The 19,551-nt window shown below is 33.7% G+C and overlaps 2 protein-coding genes and 1 long non-coding RNA gene across 8 annotated transcripts in view; 2 read left to right on the forward strand and 1 right to left on the reverse strand.

Annotated features, from left to right (window-relative positions):
- LOC123208977 overlaps positions 1-19,551 on the reverse strand; it is a 98,262-nt gene that overhangs the window by 77,875 nt on the left and 836 nt on the right. The gene's annotated exons all lie outside the window — the stretch shown is intronic.
- The window catches only part of LOC123208952, an 82,144-nt gene that overhangs the window by 6,778 nt on the left and 55,815 nt on the right, over positions 1-19,551 (forward strand). The window contains exons 8-13 of one of the 2 annotated variants that reach the window (XM_044626623.1): positions 248-301; positions 464-607; positions 676-1,414; positions 1,508-1,637; positions 1,920-2,464; positions 2,544-2,894. In XM_044626623.1, coding sequence (XP_044482558.1) covers positions 248-282 — 35 coding nt within the window. In that variant the 3' untranslated portion in view covers positions 283-301; positions 464-607; positions 676-1,414; ... (1 more) ...; positions 1,920-2,464; positions 2,544-2,894. Of the gene's footprint in view, positions 1-247; positions 302-463; positions 608-675; positions 1,415-1,507; positions 1,638-1,919; positions 2,465-2,543; positions 2,895-19,551 lie in introns of those variants that run through there. The other variant, XM_044626624.1, reaches the window with a different exon arrangement.
- LOC123208966 (protein TOPLESS-RELATED PROTEIN 2-like) overlaps positions 4,106-19,551 on the forward strand; it is a 55,942-nt gene continuing 40,496 nt past the window's right edge. Inside the window, exons 1-5 of one of the 5 annotated variants that reach the window (XM_044626660.1) lie at positions 4,106-4,250; positions 4,331-4,557; positions 5,696-5,809; positions 5,957-6,055; positions 6,637-6,822. In XM_044626660.1, coding sequence (XP_044482595.1) covers positions 4,225-4,250; positions 4,331-4,557; positions 5,696-5,809; positions 5,957-6,036 — 447 coding nt within the window. In that variant the 5' untranslated portion in view covers positions 4,106-4,224 and the 3' untranslated portion in view covers positions 6,037-6,055; positions 6,637-6,822. Of the gene's footprint in view, positions 4,251-4,330; positions 4,558-5,695; positions 5,810-5,894; positions 6,056-6,636; positions 6,823-19,551 lie in introns of those variants that run through there. The other 4 variants (XR_006500883.1, XM_044626662.1, XR_006500882.1 and 1 more) reach the window with 4 other exon arrangements.

Raw genomic sequence — 19,551 nt, forward strand, 5'->3', positions numbered from 1 at the left:
TGATTTTGTCTTTGATTAAAATTCCCTAAGTACAAATTGAGAAACTACAATATTATAGTTTATTTATTGTCAAAGTTAAAATAATTTGAGTATACATGTTTTTTAAGTATTGAGGTGGTTGTTGAGGAAATTTCTCATCTTCTTGTTTAATTGATATATTATAATTATTTGACAGATTGAAAGTAGCATTAATTCATTACAGTTTTGCTTTATGTTTAACTTTATGTATTGTTCTTTATGATTGCAGATTGTTCAAAGTTATGGGAAAAATTCCCATGGTAGCAAAGTCCAAAATCATATGGTAAGTATGTGGTATTAGAAGAGTTGACATTTCTTCTTAAACATATTTCAAAAGAATATATATATAAAATTTGCCTTTAAAATTTCTATTGATAATAAATTATAAGGTCATATATGATATTTGATAAAAATTTAAAGGGATTATTTTATACTTTGTTCGCAGAGTTAGTATCTCGAGTGGTTTTGTGGTTTCAGTTCACACTCAATTCTGAAAGAGCCATAGAGACCTCCCGAGTTCTCTCCCTCCCGCTCTCTGTAACCCAATCGAAATCGTCGACGATCGTCTGCTTAATTGCGAGAAATCCAGGTCATTTTCGTTATCATAAATTATTTGAACGTGTATGTTAATGTTTGTTAATATTTTTAATTTTGCAGATGAGTTTGCCAAGTTTTAGTAAATCTGTTCAGCACAGTCAGCGAAATTGGTGCCAAATGACTTCAATACACTGTGAGCAGATCAGAAGTTGAAATTGATGTCATTTTTTTGGTCTGATTTTAGTTGACAGGTGGATATAATGTGATTTAGGAACTTTCCTTGTGGATCTATATAATGAAGCTTTAGATTTTAAAATGTGATTTGTTGAAATGCTGTTTGAAAATGTCATCTGCTAGGCAGTATTCAATTTAGGTAAGGTCCATCAAGGATTGTAAAGTGCAAATACATAGAATTGAATGGCTCCTGAATATATTTATCTGGTTATACATCTGGTACACACTATATCATGCTTCAATTTGAGCAAGAATAATTTGATAGTGCATTAATGCAGATATAAGCTGTTTATGTCTTTAGTAATCTGCTTTTGAGATTGATAATTATATCAATACTTAGAAAATGTAGCTGGTGGTTTTATTGGAGTTGATAACGGTAGAATTTTAAGCATGTGTACATTCGGTTTGGGTAGGCAGAAATAATGCCCAACTTGCATGATGAAGTTACATGATTGAAATTCCAGAGCTGGTGAGACTCTCCATTTGATGATTGGAAGGGCTTTGTTTTGAGACTAACTGACTAATATATTGATGAATATGCTAACCTATAAAAGTTGTGTTTCTGTTGGATTTTTAGTCAGTTATGAGCCAAGCAGAGGACAGGCATTCCGGCAAGGACTCAAATGTATGTTTGAAGCCTATCTTTCTGTTGTTCCTTTTTGAAGCCTTTTCTTTTTTGGTTGTTTTTCATTTTGGTCAGCACTGTTTTGTTGTGCAGAAAGCTAGAAATGGCAATGCATGTCAGATGGTGATCTTATACATTCATGTATAATGAACAGAACTGGTGTCTGACATTGCCCAATATAGCCAAAAAAAGCCACAGAGATTCTTGGTTCAGGACATCACAGGTGCACATTTCTAATACCACAATTTTATATAGTTGTATATTCTACTGCACAGACCAAAGGTTGTTTTCCTTGATCAAAACTAGCCGAGTCTTTTCAAACCCAAATTATTTTCCTACCCATACATTAATTTGCTTTTAGCTTGATGCAAGATGAAATTAGTGAATGCTGTTTTCATTTAATTTTTTTTCTTCATTGTGTGTTATCTTAGTTAGATGTCCTACTTATATACTAACTTTTGATTCCGTTTTATTCAATGGATGATTGGAAGTTTTTTAAAAATAGTTACAGGCTAGACGAAATTGCTCCCCGAAAAAAAAAAAAATCATCAGGGGAACGCTTGATTTTTCTGCCCAGTGTCTTGGTGTTGGAGACTGAGGAGGTAGGGAAGTTTTAGTTGTAGCTACTGTATTAATTCTACAAGTAATTGAGAAGTACATAAGTATATATTTGTTTTTCTCTGTGTTTGGATATGATGATGGAGGTCAGTAAAAGAGAGGAGGCAGGAATTGTTCTGGATGTAGATGTAGATGCTTCTGAGAAAGTATCTTTAACATTTGCGTTCCTTATGATGTTGGTAAGGTCAAATGCATGCATTGTTCTTAACAGTGGTCATTTTAACTGGCAATTTTAAAGATATTTCTCTTGAATGGAGCTGTGACCATACTTTCTTTGGCTTATTTGTTTCTGCGCAAATGTTTTGAGTTTATGTATCTCAGTTGTTATTTTGGCTTCCCAGGTCCTTTGAGTTTTATATCTGCACTGAAACAATGGTGAGAGATGACATGAGAAGAGGCATCTCTCACTGTCTTAAAGGAGACGGACTACAGGTATTATCAGCTCAAAGGTTTAAAGTTTTATAAGAATATGCAATGATGAGTTGACACGTAAAGCAATTTCTTGTTACAGATTGTTATAGATGCAACGATCACAATGAAGTAGACTTGGATATTGATGTTCTTCAGGCAACTTACTACACGGGTGCCCTGTTCTTTGGACTCATGAAGCAACTAACCATGTTTTGTAGACGAGCTGGAAATTACCTATGTTTTGTACACAAGCTGACATTGACGCTAAGTGCAGATCAGAAGTTGAAACTGATGTTGTTTTTGTCACATTCTAGTCAGCATGTGGACACCATGTGATTTCAGGAACTTTCGTTGAGGATCTAAAGGTGTAATTATAAAACTTGATTTACTTAACATGTTTGAAAACGTGATTTTTGAGATTAATTGGTACTGCAAGGATCGTGAAGGAAAATACATTGTTTTGCTTCTCAATATTTTTATCTATATAGAAACCAGGTTTGATTGTTTGTTTTAAATGAAATTCTTAGTCTTAAACATGTTAGATTACTTATATTTGATGAGATTAATTAAGTCTTTAAAAGTGCATTGAACCAACAGTTTAAATTGTAATATTAATTGTGCAAGTTTAATTTTACAGTGTATAGATAAGTTGTGTTTTGTTGGATTTTTAGTGAGTTATGAGCCAAGTAGAGGAAAGGTGTTCTGATAGAGAATCGATACATGTTTAATGCCTTACTTTGTAATTTAAAACCTGATTGGGAAGTTATTTAGAACTACAGTGAACATTTATAATTATTTAGAACCAAAGTGAGCATTTGTAATTTGAATATGGAAAAAAACATTTCATGACTCTCATTCTGATTTAATGGTCGATGATCTTCATCGCCTCTTCATGAATGTTCACTCGGATATTTATAATGAGTAATACTACATGTACAGTTATTGGTTGCAGCCTCCATGCCAGGGTAGTTGAAGTGGGGTTTTGAAGGTGAGAATGTGAGAGAGGTAGAGATCGGGGATAATGACTTGAATACAACTATACAACAAGAATACAAAAAACAGGCATTTATCGAATTAATTAGTTTAAATTTGAGCAATTTTTAAGAATATTATATTTTTAGTGTTAATTATAATTAATTCTGTTTTTAACAATATTGACCTTGAACTGCATAAAAGAATTTGTCTATGGTGAGCATTATTGTTGAACTAGTGGCCACCACATACTTTCGCACCTCTCTTCACTACTAGGATACAACTAGCTTCCTCTATATTTTTCTAAGAAATTTCTAACAACCATCAAATTCTTTTTTTTTCTTTTTATCCTTGGTTCCTGTTAAAATTATTATAGGTTTTGAAGGGAAATATTGACTTTAATTTATTGATATGATTTTTCTTTGATTTGGCTCCATTTAGAAGGAATTGTCAGAAGGAGAAGAAGAGGACTAGAACCTGATGACAAGCATGGAAGATGAAGAAGAAAGCAGCACTGGATGTCCTCCGGGGAAGAAGCTCCGTCTCTCCAAAGAATAATCTCGTCTTCTCAAAGGAAGTTTCAGGCAAAACCATACCCCGTTATAACTTCACCCTTTCTCTCTTTTTTCTTTCTTTCTTTAACTCAAACTCAATTTTGTCTCTGTTTTCTTCACAGGTAATAGGGGAAAAGTTTCCTTCAATGGTCACCGGTTGAATTGTCTGTTCCCCAGAAAACATTAGCTTATATAAGCCAAGAAGATCTGCATATTGCTGTGATGACTGAGGGAAACACTTGAATTTGCTGCCCAATGTCTTTGTGTTGGAAACCGAGGAAGTAGGCTTCCTTAAGTTTAATTCAATGAAGTTTTAATCATAGCCACCTAATCAATTCTCATGAGTAGTTGATAGGTACAGAGCTATTTTTGTTTCTGCTTGTGCAGATATGATGATGGAAGTCAGTAAAAGAGAGGAGACAGGCACTGTTCTGGATCCAGATGTAGATACTTACATGAAGGTGTCTTCAACATACTTATCTTGTTTATATCAGATGTATTGTTCTATATGCAGTTGCTACATGTATGAAATATTCATGACATGGACATGCGTTACTACCTCATTGGGTACAGTCCTGAGGTCGAGAGGTAAGTTTTAATTACAATGGCTGTGTTTACAAGTACATTGTATCCTTTCATACATAAATACCTTTCTATTTAATTTCATCTTATTTATCAATTCGTTATGCTGCAACAACTGTTTTTTGATCAATCAGTGCACCTATATCGAATGCTTATGATCAAGTATTCTCCAAAATGACAGTATACTGAATTCTTAGGATTAGCTTTGTAAATGTTTTGTAGAAACGTAAAAGAAGATGATTACATACTCAGGATATAAATTCCTAAATAATATGTTTAAATTCACTTTTTAAATCATTTAAAAGTGGTCGCTGCGGAAAGCTTCTCGCTTTTTGGTGGCTGAGGTTCTGATATTTAATTGATTGCTATGATTTTAGGTTCTTCTGTCAGTTCATTCTACTTTTGGTAGTGCACCTTGCCTTTATATCCATGTTACGGTTTTTGGCATCAGTCTGGCAAACCCTGGCTGCTGCTATGAGAGCTGGTGTTTTTGCTTTATAGTAGTCCTAATTTTTGGTGGTTTCGTTATCAGACATGGTTAGACTATTTGGACCTTATCCAATTTGATTTCAAAATCATCTTTGAAGAGGATAAACTTGTGCTATGTCATTGGTTGCAGCCTCCATGCTAGGGTGGTTGAAGTGGGATTTTTGGGTTTCCCTTTTTCATATGGAAAGATAGGCCTTTAAGTAAATGAATTTTTTGCTTAGTGGCAAAAGGTGAGCTCTCATGGGAACACTTCTTGGTTCCTCTAATCAAGAAACTTATACAACAATCTTGTCAGCTAATGAAACTATTTCTTATATTTATAGACAGATTGTAGTTTTACCAATGGTAGTGTTTGTGCTGCCCAAAAATACTACAATTGGGTACTTGAAAGCCATGGATTTTTAAACTTTGATGAATTTTATTTCAAATAAATCACTGTTAGTTTTGCGTTATGTGAACAAATATAATTTAAAAGGAAATTGATATACTTTTGATTCATTGTGCCAATATCTTAAATCGATTGAAGTGATCATGACATATTAAAACTAACAATATGTTTATTCATTAGAAGTGAAGTAATTTGTTTTTTTTTAATGTAACAGTTTGAACCCATATTTGCATAATAATGCTCCAATTTTTTCCTTTGTGTTATCAGGCAGGATCGAGCAAAGACTATTGAGATTCTTGTCAAGGACCTTAAGGTTTTTGCATCTTTCAATGAAGATCTTTTCAAGGAGATTACTCAGCTCCTCACTCTTGATAACTTTAGGTGAGTACACCACCATTCCTTTTAATTGGTATGTTATGCTATGAAATTTTTTACTTGATCTTTTCTGTTGGCAATTTGTGGTCAGGCAAAATGAGCATCTTTCCAAGTATGGAGACACAAAATCGGCTCTTAATATTATGCTTATAGAACTCAAAAAGCTAATTGAAGCAAACCCCCTGTTTTGTGACAAGCTTATACATTCCCAGCCTTCAAAAGTTCACGTCTGAGGACATTAATAAACCAGAGGTTATTCTTGAATCATTTCATAGCATTTAATTTCTCATTTGTGCCATTGTCCTGCAGCAAGGTTTTTTGGTAAAAACAAAAAACCTTTCAAAATCGTTGACTGTTGTTTGTAAACATTTCCTCTTAAACTTATTTCAAAACAATATATACATTGCCTTCATAAGTTCAACTGATCAAAAATGTATGAATCACTATGTCCCACCCAAACTTTGCTTTTCCACTTTTTAAGTTAGAAAATTTAATTTTCCCACTTGTATGCAATTTTTCATAAAAAGTTAACTATTAAAAAAAATTTCTCAAATGGATACCGCTTCGTTCAAATGCAACAACTCCTGAAGCCTTGCTTTTGATCCCACTGACACAGGCCTCTACTTCAGTGTCTCCCATGTTTGAATTCTCAAATATAACAACTTCCTTTCATCTTGCACTTGTTTAATTATCATTGTTTTTCCGCACTAACAAAAGTTTAATGTCACTGTAGTAGATTCTTTGGACTTTTGTCGTCATTAGAACTCTTTCTGTACCCAATGTTGATCAATGATCATGTTTGTTATTAAATTTTGTTGTCATTGATGTAAAAGGTGATCAAGGAGTGAGTCGAATAGAGGATTCTCAGATGTAAATGAAGTATTGTCAGAAGGAGGAGAAGAGGACCGAAACCTGATGACGAGTATGGAAGATGAGGAAGAAAGCAGCAATAGATGTCCTCTGAGGAAGAAGCCCTGTCTCTCCAAAGAATGCTCTCATCTTCTCAAAGAAAGTTTCAGGCAAAACTATACCCCGTTATAACTTCACCCTTTCTCTTTTTTTTCTTCTTTCTTTAACTCATAAAACACCCTCTCCTTACAATAAATGTTCTGCTTTTAACGTCTTAATTGCCTAATTTACTCAGTTCTGCTTCTGTTTTCTTCAGCTATTTTACTTCTCTATAGTATTTGTGTGCTATCTTAGTTTAATTTCCTAATATACTCAATTTTGTCTCTATTTTCTTCACGGGTAATAGGGGAAAAGTTTCCTTCAATGGTCACCGGATGGATGAGTTTGTTCCCCAGAAAACGTCAACTTATATAAGCCAAGAAGATCTGCATATTGCTGTGATGACTGAGGGAAACACTTGAATTTCCTGCCCAATGTCTTGGTGTTGGAAACCGCAGAAGTAGGCTTCCTTAAATTTAATACAATGAAGATTTAATCAGAGCCACCTAATAAATTCTCACGAGTAGTTGTACGGTACAGAGCTATTTTTTATTTTTCTGCTTGTGCAGATATGATGATGGAAGTCAGTAAAAGAGAGGAGACAGGCACTGTTCCGGATCCAGATGTAGATACTTACACAAAGGTATCTTCAGCATACTTATCTTGTTTATATAAGATGTATTGTCGTATATGCAGTTGCTACATGTATGAAATATTCATGACATGGACATGCGTTACTACATAATTGGGTACAGTCCTAAGGTCGAGAGGTAAGTTTTAATTGCAATGGCTGTGTTTACAAGTACATTGTATCCTTTCATACATAAATACCTTTCTATTTAATTTCATCTTATTTATCGATTGGTTATGTTGCAACAACTGTTTTTTGATCAATCAGTGCACCTATGTCGAATGCTTATCATCAAGTATTCTCCAAAATGACAGTATGCTGAATTCTTAGGATTAGCTTTGTAAATTTTTTGTAGCACCGTAAAAGAAGATGATTACATACTCAGGATATAAATTCCTAAACAATATGTTTAAATTCACTTTTTAAATCATTTAACAGTGGTGGTTGCTGAAAGCTTCTGACTTTCTGGTGGCTAAGGTTCTGATGTCTAATTGATTGCTGTGATTTTAGGTTCTTCTGTCCGTTCATTTTTTGTAGTGCACCTTGCCTTTATATCCATGTTACAGTTGTTGGCACCAGTCTGCCAGACTCTGGCTGCTGCTATGATAGCTGGTGTTTTTGCATTATACTATCCTAATTTTTGGTGGTTTCATTATCACACATGGTTAGACTATTTGGACCTTATCCAATTTGATTTCAAAATCATCTTCAAAAAGGATAAACTTGTGCTATGTCATTGGTTGCAACCTTCATGCCAGGGTGGTTGAAGTGGGGTTTTTGGGTTTCCCCTCTTTCATATAGAGAGATAGCCCTTTCAGTGAATGAATTTCTCGCTCCTCAGTGGGAAAAGGTGAGCTCTCATAGGAACACCTTTTGGTTCCTCTAATCAAGAAAATTATGCAGCAGTCTTGTCAGCTAACAAAACTATTTTTCATATATATAGCCAGATGGTAATTTTACCAATGGTAGTGTTTGTGCTGCCCAGGAACACTACCATTGGGTACTTGAAAGCCATGGATTATTAAACTTTGATGAATCTTATTTCTGGCTAGCATTGGGCGCCTTGTTTGGCTTGGCTTTACTTTTCGACATTGGCTTTATCTTGACCTTAAGTTTGTTGAAGCGTAAGTTCATCCTGTTATCACATATTAACTTAAGAAGAAACAATGCTACTCGAGTTTGCTCACCCAGTAAAATTCAAATGCAGCCCCCTGATCATCTTGTGTGATGATTTTGCAAGAAAAGTTGGGCAGGATTCAAGGAGGTCAGGATTCCGTTGATGGTAAACTTGTGAAAGAAAAGTCTAGAAATACTTCCACAAAGGTGAATTTAATTTCTTACTTTCAATTCAGATTTTTATCCATTTTTATTTTGGTTGTCTTTGTTTCACTTTAATGTTTGACATTATTTTTTTTTGGGGTCTTATCTTATTTAGCGGCAGGATGGTCTCACCTTTTGAACCCCTATCAGTAGCATTCAAAAACAATTATTTCTATTGCATGATATTTTAAGGCATCAGATCTCATACAGTCATTTTTGCGTGTTTTGTGTATAATTTGCCTTTTACTTCCCTTTGGTTTTAGGAGAAGAAGAAATTTCCAACTGCTTTCTGATATTCTGTTGGATTAAGGCCTGATGTGCTTACAGCATTGATGGGTGTTAGTGAAGCTGGAAAATCCACTCTTCTATGTTTTGGCCATACGATGTTGCATTGATAACAAACTTGTTCTTCTTGCTTTAATCTCTCATGAATCAATCAGTAAGGGTTTGTTAGTACTGAAAGCTCTGTGCTCTTTGTCCTGGAAAACTGAACTGAGGTAATCCACTTGTCATGAATTGACTAATTTGTGTTTGTTTGTTTGATTGATTGATTTTCAAAAGCCTAGATTTAGAGTGACCTGGATTACCAACCTGGGCACTCAGAGAATGTATATAAACAAATGAAAGCTCTTTTCTTTTATTCAGTCAATGAATTCATTAATGAGGTGGTAATTTGTTAGGTCTCTAATCATGCACGTGTACAAAAGGAAAAGCAAAGGAATTAAACGAAGGAAGATCTCAGGCACATTATCAGGAGAAAACAACAAACAATGAGGAAGCAATTCAGAAGACAACAAAGAGGCAAAATCAGGGCAGATAATGGCAGTTGAAATCAAGGCACAAATAAAATAAACTGAAATCAAGGCCGGACAACCAGACCAAGATTGAGAGAACAAAGCCAAAACAGACTATAAAAAGAGAAGATCAGATGAAGAAGAGGCAAGCAAGAATTCAATAATTCTTTAAGGGGGTTTTACAGCCAAAAAAGAGAGGGGGCTGGCACCTCTACTGCAAGTATATTTCTAGTTCTTATTACTATTTTCTGAAAGAGAATAAACACTTTTAGTGTGAAGTTTCATCAAAAAAAATTTCTGTGCACGTGTATTTACACATTCTGTGGTTCTCTATTGATTATATATTCTGTAATTTTCGATCAAAGTGGTATCAGCCCACACTGGGGGCTGGGTTATGGTTAACACCCCACATGGATTCTAGGCTAGATCAAGTGGTGATGGATTAGTTGGAGGTTGAAATTCGATCTCTAATGGAGGGATTTAGTGAGATGAAAACCTGTTAATAACAATCTGTCAGAGCAACCGACAACAACATAGAGACAAAATTTGGATGGTAACAATTAACAATCCAAGGAGAAACCGGAGAACCAAGCAATGGGAGAACAAGGGCAAAGGATGCTGATGTAAGGCAGAATCATCAGAAACAGGGGAATTAAGGTTGATGATCACTGAAAATATGTTGTTGCGAAATGTGTGGATATTCGAACAATAAATTTAACATCTAGAATTGCCTCCTTTTTTGGTAAAGTTTCCCATCAGGTGGATTTTTTGGGCAGAATGATACTTCGTTGTGAATCGAATGAGAGAAAGGGATAAGGTGCCAGCAATCACAATCTGCATGGATGATTGGCCTTGTTTTGGTTACTGTGGATGGAATCCTGGAATCTCATAACAAAATACGTGATTGGGCATAGTCATTCAACTTTGAGAAAGTGAACGGGTCCATAGCAGGATACTGGTATAGACCAGTTTTTTCTTGTTTGCACATTTTTTCTGCAGCAATAATTCTTGTGATACAGTGAGACTAATAATTGAGTTTCTATAGTTATTGAAAAGGGCAATTAACGTAGGGAAAATAAGCTCATAGACGCAAGTTTATGGATGAGTATTTAGCCTATAATGTTTATATCTGCTGTCATTTCCCCTTTTTCTGGGTAAATTAGTTTAAATTTGGAGGAACCGTGAGAAGCTGAAGCTGCTTGCCTGAGTTGATCAGGTTTTTTCGTTTAATGTTCTGTTAACATAAGAAGAAAGGTCACTCCCATGCCTGTGTTTTCAGATGACAAATAATTTCCTTATTTCACTTTTAATACACTAAGGTTTTGCTTCAAAGCTTGCCCTGTATTTTCTTAATATCATTTCTCTTTCCGTACAACTTCAGCTATAATACGTCATTGTACAAGTGCAGTTCACAAGCTTTCGCCGTATAATTCTACAAGTTTTATGTTGATGTATTGGTACAAGGATATATTGTAGCAAAACTCCATGCATGCCAATGATTTTAGCAGTTAAGCCACATGGGTTATACTTGTTTTCTTCAGAACAAAGCCTCTCTGTTTCTCAAGGCATCGACATTTTGATACACTGCTTTAGAGAACACTTATTCAGCAGGTTCAAAATTTTCTTGTATTTCGTCTTTACCAATACTTAATCTGAAAGAGCAGTGAGCTTATGTCTCCGGATTAGAAAACTCTTATTATCAGAAAATGACAATGTAGCTGGCAGCTTTATTGAAACCGATAAAATTAAACTTGCAGTTTTCTGTTTCGGAGTATATGCTTTGGAAATACCAATGTGTAAAAATGTTCCACTAATTTTGTTTAAACTTTACTTCAAGATACCAAGGCTTCTAAGATGATAATGAGGAGAGTAAAGCTCAAGTTTCAAAGTCAAAATCCATTCTTTGGGGCATAGGCGATCAATATCAAGTTAATATATACATACATACATACATACATATACGATAAATCAAAACTTAAGTATATGATTTTTAGAAAATTTAGAAAAAGTAATATAAAATGAATGGTGGATTGAATTTGGACAGTTTGTAATGGGAATCTGGTCAATTAAACATATTAAAATAAAGGGTTTAAAAATCTAATGTTGTTTGAGTTTTGAATTTGAATAAGAATTGGAAAGTAATCATAATCTTTAAATTTCGTATTGCTTATAACTTGAGATGACGCAAATATTTGTGAATATCAAAAAATTAAATTAAATGTTAATAATTTATTTAAAAGATTAATAGGGGGTTTTTTTAAGACCAAGTAATCCATCTTATTTTTATGAGCTGATATTATTTCTTAGGCTTGACTTCGATCATCCAAGGGGTCAGTTCACCATGATGGCTTATTAAGCCTAATTTGATAAGTAAAGGGTGTAGACATGTAAAATGTGTTGGGTAACCCAATCTGTTAATATAGCGGGTTATGCCAATCTTGTGTATTGGTTGGGTTGTGCTGCAAAATGGCCCGATCCAACATTATATACAATATTATTAAAAATAAATAAATCAATAAAATAATATTATAATATAAACAATTATTTTTTAAAAATTAATGGGCTAGTCTAACTTTATATATATATATAGGATCATGTCGTAGGTTTTGTACATTTTTCGGGTCAACCCAACCTAAAGACCTGTAATTATGTAGGCCCTCAACCCAACCTACACCTAGCTCAATGGGCCACACCAAAACAGGCCGAGCCCAAACCACCGAAGCCTCTAAGTAAAGCCCTCATGAAAATTTGTTTTTTTAATCTAATTTTAATGATGAATGATTCCTTCCTCAATAGTTGCTAATTTCATATTTAAACTACTGGCTAATATTACTATTTTGAATTTCATTTATTTTCTTATTTAAATTTATCTGATTTGTTGCACATTTATTATTCATACTCAGATTTGCCTTCATTTTTCATCATGATGTTGTACATTAGTCTACATCATCAAACATACAGATCTTGTCAAAATCAAACTTGTATCATCATCTAATAATTACTAATTAATATTGGGCTAGAGCATAATTCCAATATATATGTTTGACCATTCCTTCCATGACACTCCTGCCTATTAAAAGCATGTTTAATTACTAGTTTTCTAAGTTGTTTTTCAACATAATTTTAATTATAAACAAGCCATTAGCTAAACTTTTCCATGGAATTATTAATTAATTGCATTACCATATTTCATGAATTTAATCATGTGCACTCATATTTCTAATTATTAATTAATTTATACAGTAATTAGTACCCAAACTTTTCTACCAAGAAATTGCTTCTCTAATTTTCCTTTGGCAACAATTAAAGTTTCGTTTAAAGATTATCATAAGCCAATTTTGATTTGGAGGCATTTCATTTTGAGGATGATGTGAGATCAATTACTTGGCAGAGTCAATCTAAAACTTGTACTTTCACCCAACACAAATATTTCAGTTAAACTCCCTCAAAAATTTTACAAGCTGAAGGTGCTGCAAGTATTTGACTGCTCATCCAAAGAAATTAATAGGAGCTATTGATCTTCCTGATCTTGTAGTTTTAGATTTAAGAGAATTTTGGTAAAGTGGAAACTTTTGAATTGATTAAGGATGAATCTTGAAAAATTCATATTGACAGTAAGTTCATGCTAAGAGATTTTCTTATGTCGAGAAGATGAAGAATATGCTAGAGCACATGCAAAATTAAAAGTTTTAATATTACAAGGGCTTTTTAATTAAAAGCATATTTGAAAACAAAACTTTCAGTTCAAATCAGATTTTCAAAATATTCGACCTTTAGGGGTAGTATATTATTACAATTTGATGACTATGTTGCCACCTTCATCATCTATGCAAACTTTTTAGGGTACTGCATATTTTGTGCCCTGAATGTGGCAATCTCCTAATAGAACACTTATGATCAATGACATAAATGATGGTAAATTAGTTGAAGAGTCTGTTGCTTGCATTTCTTTATTCAAAAATGATTATTCTGTCATGTTTGCCCCTAGTGAGGATACAATTTTAAGGATTTGAGGATTGATTTTGAACTTTTTAAGGTTAAAAGTGTCAATATTAACACATTTGAATCTTATTGTAAGACAATTGTTTTTTTTAATTTCAAAATTAAAAAAATAATAAAATTATTATTTTACCCTTACACTGTTAATTCTTTTTAAACATTTTGATATTGGATGGGAAAGTGTTATTCATGTGAAATAGGAGTGTACAGTATTTTTAGGCCAAACATTAGGTGGGAAATTTATTTACTCTTCTAATTTTGTTGGATCTAAGCGTAGTTTTGTCAAATATCAGGGTCTGATTAGTAGGCACAGGTAGCGGATTCTAATAACTAGTGTCTTTCAACCCAGAAAGGCTCCGACTGCCTCTTTCAAGCTCGGATACGACACGAGAACAAATAAAAGGAAAAAGAGAGTGAGAGGAGAATCCAGAAACAGATTGCTCAATGGTCAGCCTTGACTTCATTTCTTCTCTATTTTTTTTTTAACTTTTATTTCCACAATCATTTCATTTATTATTACCTGAATAAAGAAATGGGGAAAATATCATAGGTTATGTTTATCTATTGTTCTGGTTTCTTAGGTCAATTGGGCAATGGGGTTTCGTTCTTTTTCCAAAATTTTTGAAACTGTTGAGAAAGTTTCTGCATTTTGGAGTAATGTGAATAGTCAGCGAAAGGGTATTTCTAATTCTGCAAAAGTTGGAGTCCTTTATAGGGGATGCTTGGAAACAAGATTTCTGGAGCAGGAGGCTATTAGGACAACTGGGTTCGCTGATTCAATTGGGCAATGGGGTTTCGTTCTTTTTCCAAAATTTGTGAAACTGTTGAGAAAGTTTCTGCATTTTGGAGTAATGTAAATAGTCAGCGAAAGGGTATTTCTAATTCTGCAAAAGTTGGAGTCCTTTATAGGGGATGCTTGGAAAGAAGATTTTGTGGAGCAGAAGGAGGCTATTATGGCAACTGGGTTCGCTGATTCAATTGTGCGAGGAAATGTTTTTTGGAGATTTCAGGGAAATTCTGTACAGTTAAGACCATTATTTGGAAGCAGTGCAGGTAATGGGGGTCAGTTGGATAGAGATTTTCTTGCACAGTTAATGGACTGCTGATAGGAAATTTGAGAAGTCTAGATAAAAAAGAAGAAGAAAAGTTGTTAAGAGTAAGAATTATGGTAAAAAGGTTTATGATGCTGGGCCGCAACTAAGATGGTATTCAGGTTCTGCGTCCCAGAAGCAAATTCTTATGAGCAGGGTAAACCAGTTCTACATCAACCTCCTGTCAGTCAGTCTATCACTGGAGGTTATGATTTTAAAGTTTTTATTATATGATTTTATTGCTTGTTTTGTTATGGTTATGTTATACAGAGTGAATGCTCTTTTGTTCTTTGGAAGAACATGTCTCGCAAAAGCATCAGCATATTGAATTTATAACATTTCAGTTATTGCATCATTACTATGTGATGGTTATGAACTTCTTCAGCAACACATCCTGATTCAGTTTCTAATTCCTTAACTGAATAAATCCTTTAATATAATCATGTGTCTGTGTTTGTGTTTTTTAGTTTTGTCACTGGGGTAAAATAGGGGTTGGATCATGTTAATATGTGCTTTGACGTGCACAAATTTTCTGTGTAGTTCCATTGAGAATTACATGGTATTGACATAGGACCTGTATTTGGGACCAAAGTTGTTGATTTTGTTGTTGTGGCAAAGTTCTTCTTAATCAGACTCATGGCCAATGATTTGGCAATTTACCTAGGTGCCTTTGTTGGTAGTTTGGTAGGTTCTAAGTCAATTAAAAACAATCATCTGTTCACCTGAGTTGCCAGACCAATGCTAATGTGATATGAACCTGCTGTTGCTGCCGAAGATTGCTGCTGGATGTTCCTGCTATTCCTGCTCAAGTGCTAGTGTTGCTGTGTTTATGCTCAAGTACAAAAATAATAGGACTAGGATAAAATGTATTCTGTACTCATTGAAATTGTAAATACTCAATGCAGCAGTGTAATGGAAAGTTTCTTATATTAGTAGATGAAGTTCAGAATTACAGTCACTGTTCTTGCTGATAGTATCACTTCTCAACTAACATAACACGAAACAAACCAACAGAGAATGAACATCAAAAGATAAACCCAAATTCCAGCATTCAAGAGGCTGGTCTCTCCCTTCCTTCTACTTGACTGATTTCTCTCTACCCTCTTCTGCATCCCCTATGTCTCCTTTGTCATGCTCCCCATAGTCAACTCTCGTCTCCTGCTGCCACCTCAACCAATAACATTTCTGTGGTCCCTTCCACTGAGAGCCTGGGCTCGGCTTCTTCAAGGTTGCTTGTTGCATGCTTCCTGTCTAGATGACTGCCACTTGTTACTCCTGGATGTTTGCCACTTGTTCCTTCAGCTTCAGCTTTCTTTCTTCCCTCTTTCCTTGCATAAACCTTGCTCCTGACATTCCCACCCGTCAAGAGGCACCTTGCCCTCAAGCGGCAGTTCGGAAAGAGCTGTTTGAGCTTATGATAGCATTCCAAGAGTTTTTGCCAGCTGGTAGCCCTTTCCACTTATCAACAGTTCCAAACTTCCTTGGAAAGTACAAAGACACCCCTGTGTTATGGGTAATAATAATAATATATTTACAAAAATGATTTACTTTACCACAATACTAAGATTGTAAGTTGAGTGCTATTAGATTTGAATTCGATTCAGTTGGATTTATTCAAAATTTTAGTCTGAGTTTGGTGAGCTCAGGAGTTGTGAGCTCTAGTTGAACTTACGATAGAAATTGGTGAATTAACTTTAATTTGAAAAATTATAATTAAACATATAACTTATATATTTATCAACTGTTTTGGATATGATGTTTTTATGCCTTTTTGAAACCTTGAAAAAGAAATGTGACAACCTTCAGTACATAATTGTTTAACTGAAGATCCAATTCTTTTATTTTCATGTGATTAAAATTAATATATTTTACTTTATGTAAAACTAAATGGTATTATAAATTCAGGATACTTTTTTGTATAAATAAATTGATATATCATCATGTGATTGAGTGATTTAATTATATAATATTGCGTTAAATTGTTTGAATATATTTCTAATCACTTGTTTATACATAAAATAATAAAGGTATTTTTACATTTTACTATAATTTTAGGAATTATGTTATATTACATTTTAGTGTTTAAATTTAAAATTTTCATATTTAGGCTTATTTAGATGTAGAAGCCGATTTAATCCTAGTCTAGTCAAATTTGAAGTCAATTTAAGGCTAGATCAAATCTATTATATTCAGCTTGAGTTTGAATTCTGTTTATTGATCAAATTGAGGATATATAGTCTATAGATGACATAACACTTAAAGTAACATTAATTACTATTTTTGTTTTACAATTAAATTAATGTATTGTTCTATATGATTAGCCTTTAAATTTTCAGTTGATTAATAAATTACAGGGTTATATATGATATTAATCACAATTTAAAGGGACAAAATGAAATCATATATCATATGAAAGACTTTAGTGATATTATTCAATCATTTAAATTTATCAAGAATTAGATGTCTTTAGTGGTTAATTGCAATGACTCTATCCTAAGAGATGAATCCTGTAGTTTGCTCGAGTTCGATTTTGTGGCTTTAGTTTACAATTAATTTCAAATAAGCCATAATGACCACGCCATCCTCTCTCTTGTTGTTCTCTGTAACAATTTCAAAATTGTGGACAGTCTTGTCTGCTTTATTGCCATAAATCCATATCATTTTTGTCATCTCAAATATATAGAATTAAAACTAACTGAATGTGTATGTTAATATTTGTTAATGTTTTTAATTTCGCAGGTGAGATTGTCAAGTTGTTCTCGAATCTATTCGACATGCTAGCAAAGTTGATGCCAAATGACTTTCAATATACTGGGAGCAGGACACAAGTTAAAATTGATGTCAATTTTGTCAAATCCTCGTCTACAAGTGAACTCAATGTGATTTCAAGAACTTTTGTTGATGATCTATATAATGATATTGTAGTTTTAATATGTGACTTACTTGAAATATTGTTTGAAAATGTGATTTTCGTCTTTTTGTTGCTAGATTATTGCTGGATCGTCAGAAAGGTTGTGTTCAATTTAGGAAAGGTCCATTAAGAATTATAAAGTGCAAATACATTGAATTGAATGACTCCTGATTGTATTTATGTGGTTAGAAATTTGGTACGCGCTAAATTTGTAATTCAGCTTGAGCAAGTACAATTTGATAGTGTATTCATACGGAAATAAGCTGTTTATATTTTTAGTAATTTGTTTTTGAAATTGCTAATTATACCACGGTAGAATTTTAAACATGTGTACATTAAGTTTGGCTAAGTAGAAGTAATGCTCATTGATGATTTTATACATATATATTACAAATAGGCCGAAAGAAACCCACAGATCTGCAACGCTTAGAAGCTCTTCAAGTACCTAACATGTAATAATAAAGCTCAATTGCAGGCGTTGGCTAAAAGTACTAAGGAGAACAAAAAGTCATGATGAACATGACTCAGAAAGGCAGTGCAAAATTTTCTAGGTGAATATGAGAACGGATCTGTACGTTAAACTCGAAACAAAATAATGCTTCATATGTAAATGATGATGAAAAAGATTCAATACAGTAAAGGTCTGATAGAGTAAGAATCCAGGAATCAATCAGTAAACACATCACGGAAAAAATCCACATAGAGGCCGGCATAAACACCAATGGCTGAACATATTGATGCCACAGAAACTTGAGAATCTGCCACAAGGCATAAATTAACCAAGAGGATACGATCCATGAAAGAAAAGATAAAAAGTAAACTTAGTTTACTGGTAAATATTTGTTTTTGACATATGAAAAAATAGAGAGATTATCAAGGACTGAAATAGAAAAACAGAGTACCCTGTGACAATGAATCATGGCTGAGAGAAGAGAGATCATGGAGTTATGCGACCATTCCCTAAAAGTTGACTATCTGAAACTGAAGTAAACAGAGAAACTGCATAAAGCATTGAACTATTCAGATATCATAATGCTTGAATCTCATGCTTGACGACCTGCAATGAGTAATTTAACTATCTCCAGAACAACCTGGATTAATGATTTTCCAAGAGTTCGCACCCACAAGTGGCTAAAGCTTGGATTGTGAGCATCATGAAAGATGGTGTAGCAAAAGGAGACAATAAAGAACACAACAAAGCAAATTCATATCTGATTCAAGACACGCAACAACAACTCAAATCTGTATAAGCATTTGAACATCAAAAATTTACATACAGGAAGTCAGTATGTATACTCTTTTATACCATGTCCTTTTAAATCAGCATTTCCAGTGCTTACATAATCTTGTTAAAAATGTCCTCAATCTAGTTACACAAATCATAATTTAATTAAAAAAAATATGGCATCACTATCAGAATCATGTAACAACCTGTAAACATAAACAATTCCAGCAGATCCAACTAACATACAATTTTGATATGCTTTTTAAATCTGCATTTTCAATGCTTACATAATCTTGTTAAAGAGTCTTCAATCTAGTCAAACAAATCAGAATTTAATATGGCATTGCTATCACAAATAAAGATATGAACCATAAGCACAAGTCCACTCCTGCGAATTCAACACAGCAAGTGCTATACAATAGACAATTTAAAATGAAAAAAACTTATATTCAGTGAAGAGACCAGCTGGTGGAGGCCAAAATATACAGAAGATTCAGGAACTGTAATAAGCCACTCGTTACCACCGTCACTGAAGTCAAAAATCGAAGTATACATCACGGGAAAATCATATGTAATCTCAAAGAATCAGTTTCACCCATATAAACACAATTTGGTTTTATTCCCAAAAAATCTTTAGCCGAAACAAATAAGCCACCTCCATCAAACAGAAACAATGCTCTACCATCCAAATCCCTCACTTCAATCCTCTCTTGCTCTTCCTCGTCAAGCTCAAACACATAGAAAATAGAATTCAAAACCACTTTCTCAGCCTTAGTTGGAGAGAAATTTTTCAAAATTTTTTACCACTACTCTTACGATTTTCAATCAA

This window comes from Mangifera indica, chromosome 2, assembly GCF_011075055.1.
Source record: "Mangifera indica cultivar Alphonso chromosome 2, CATAS_Mindica_2.1, whole genome shotgun sequence".
Lineage (NCBI taxonomy): Eukaryota > Viridiplantae > Streptophyta > Magnoliopsida > Sapindales > Anacardiaceae > Mangifera > Mangifera indica.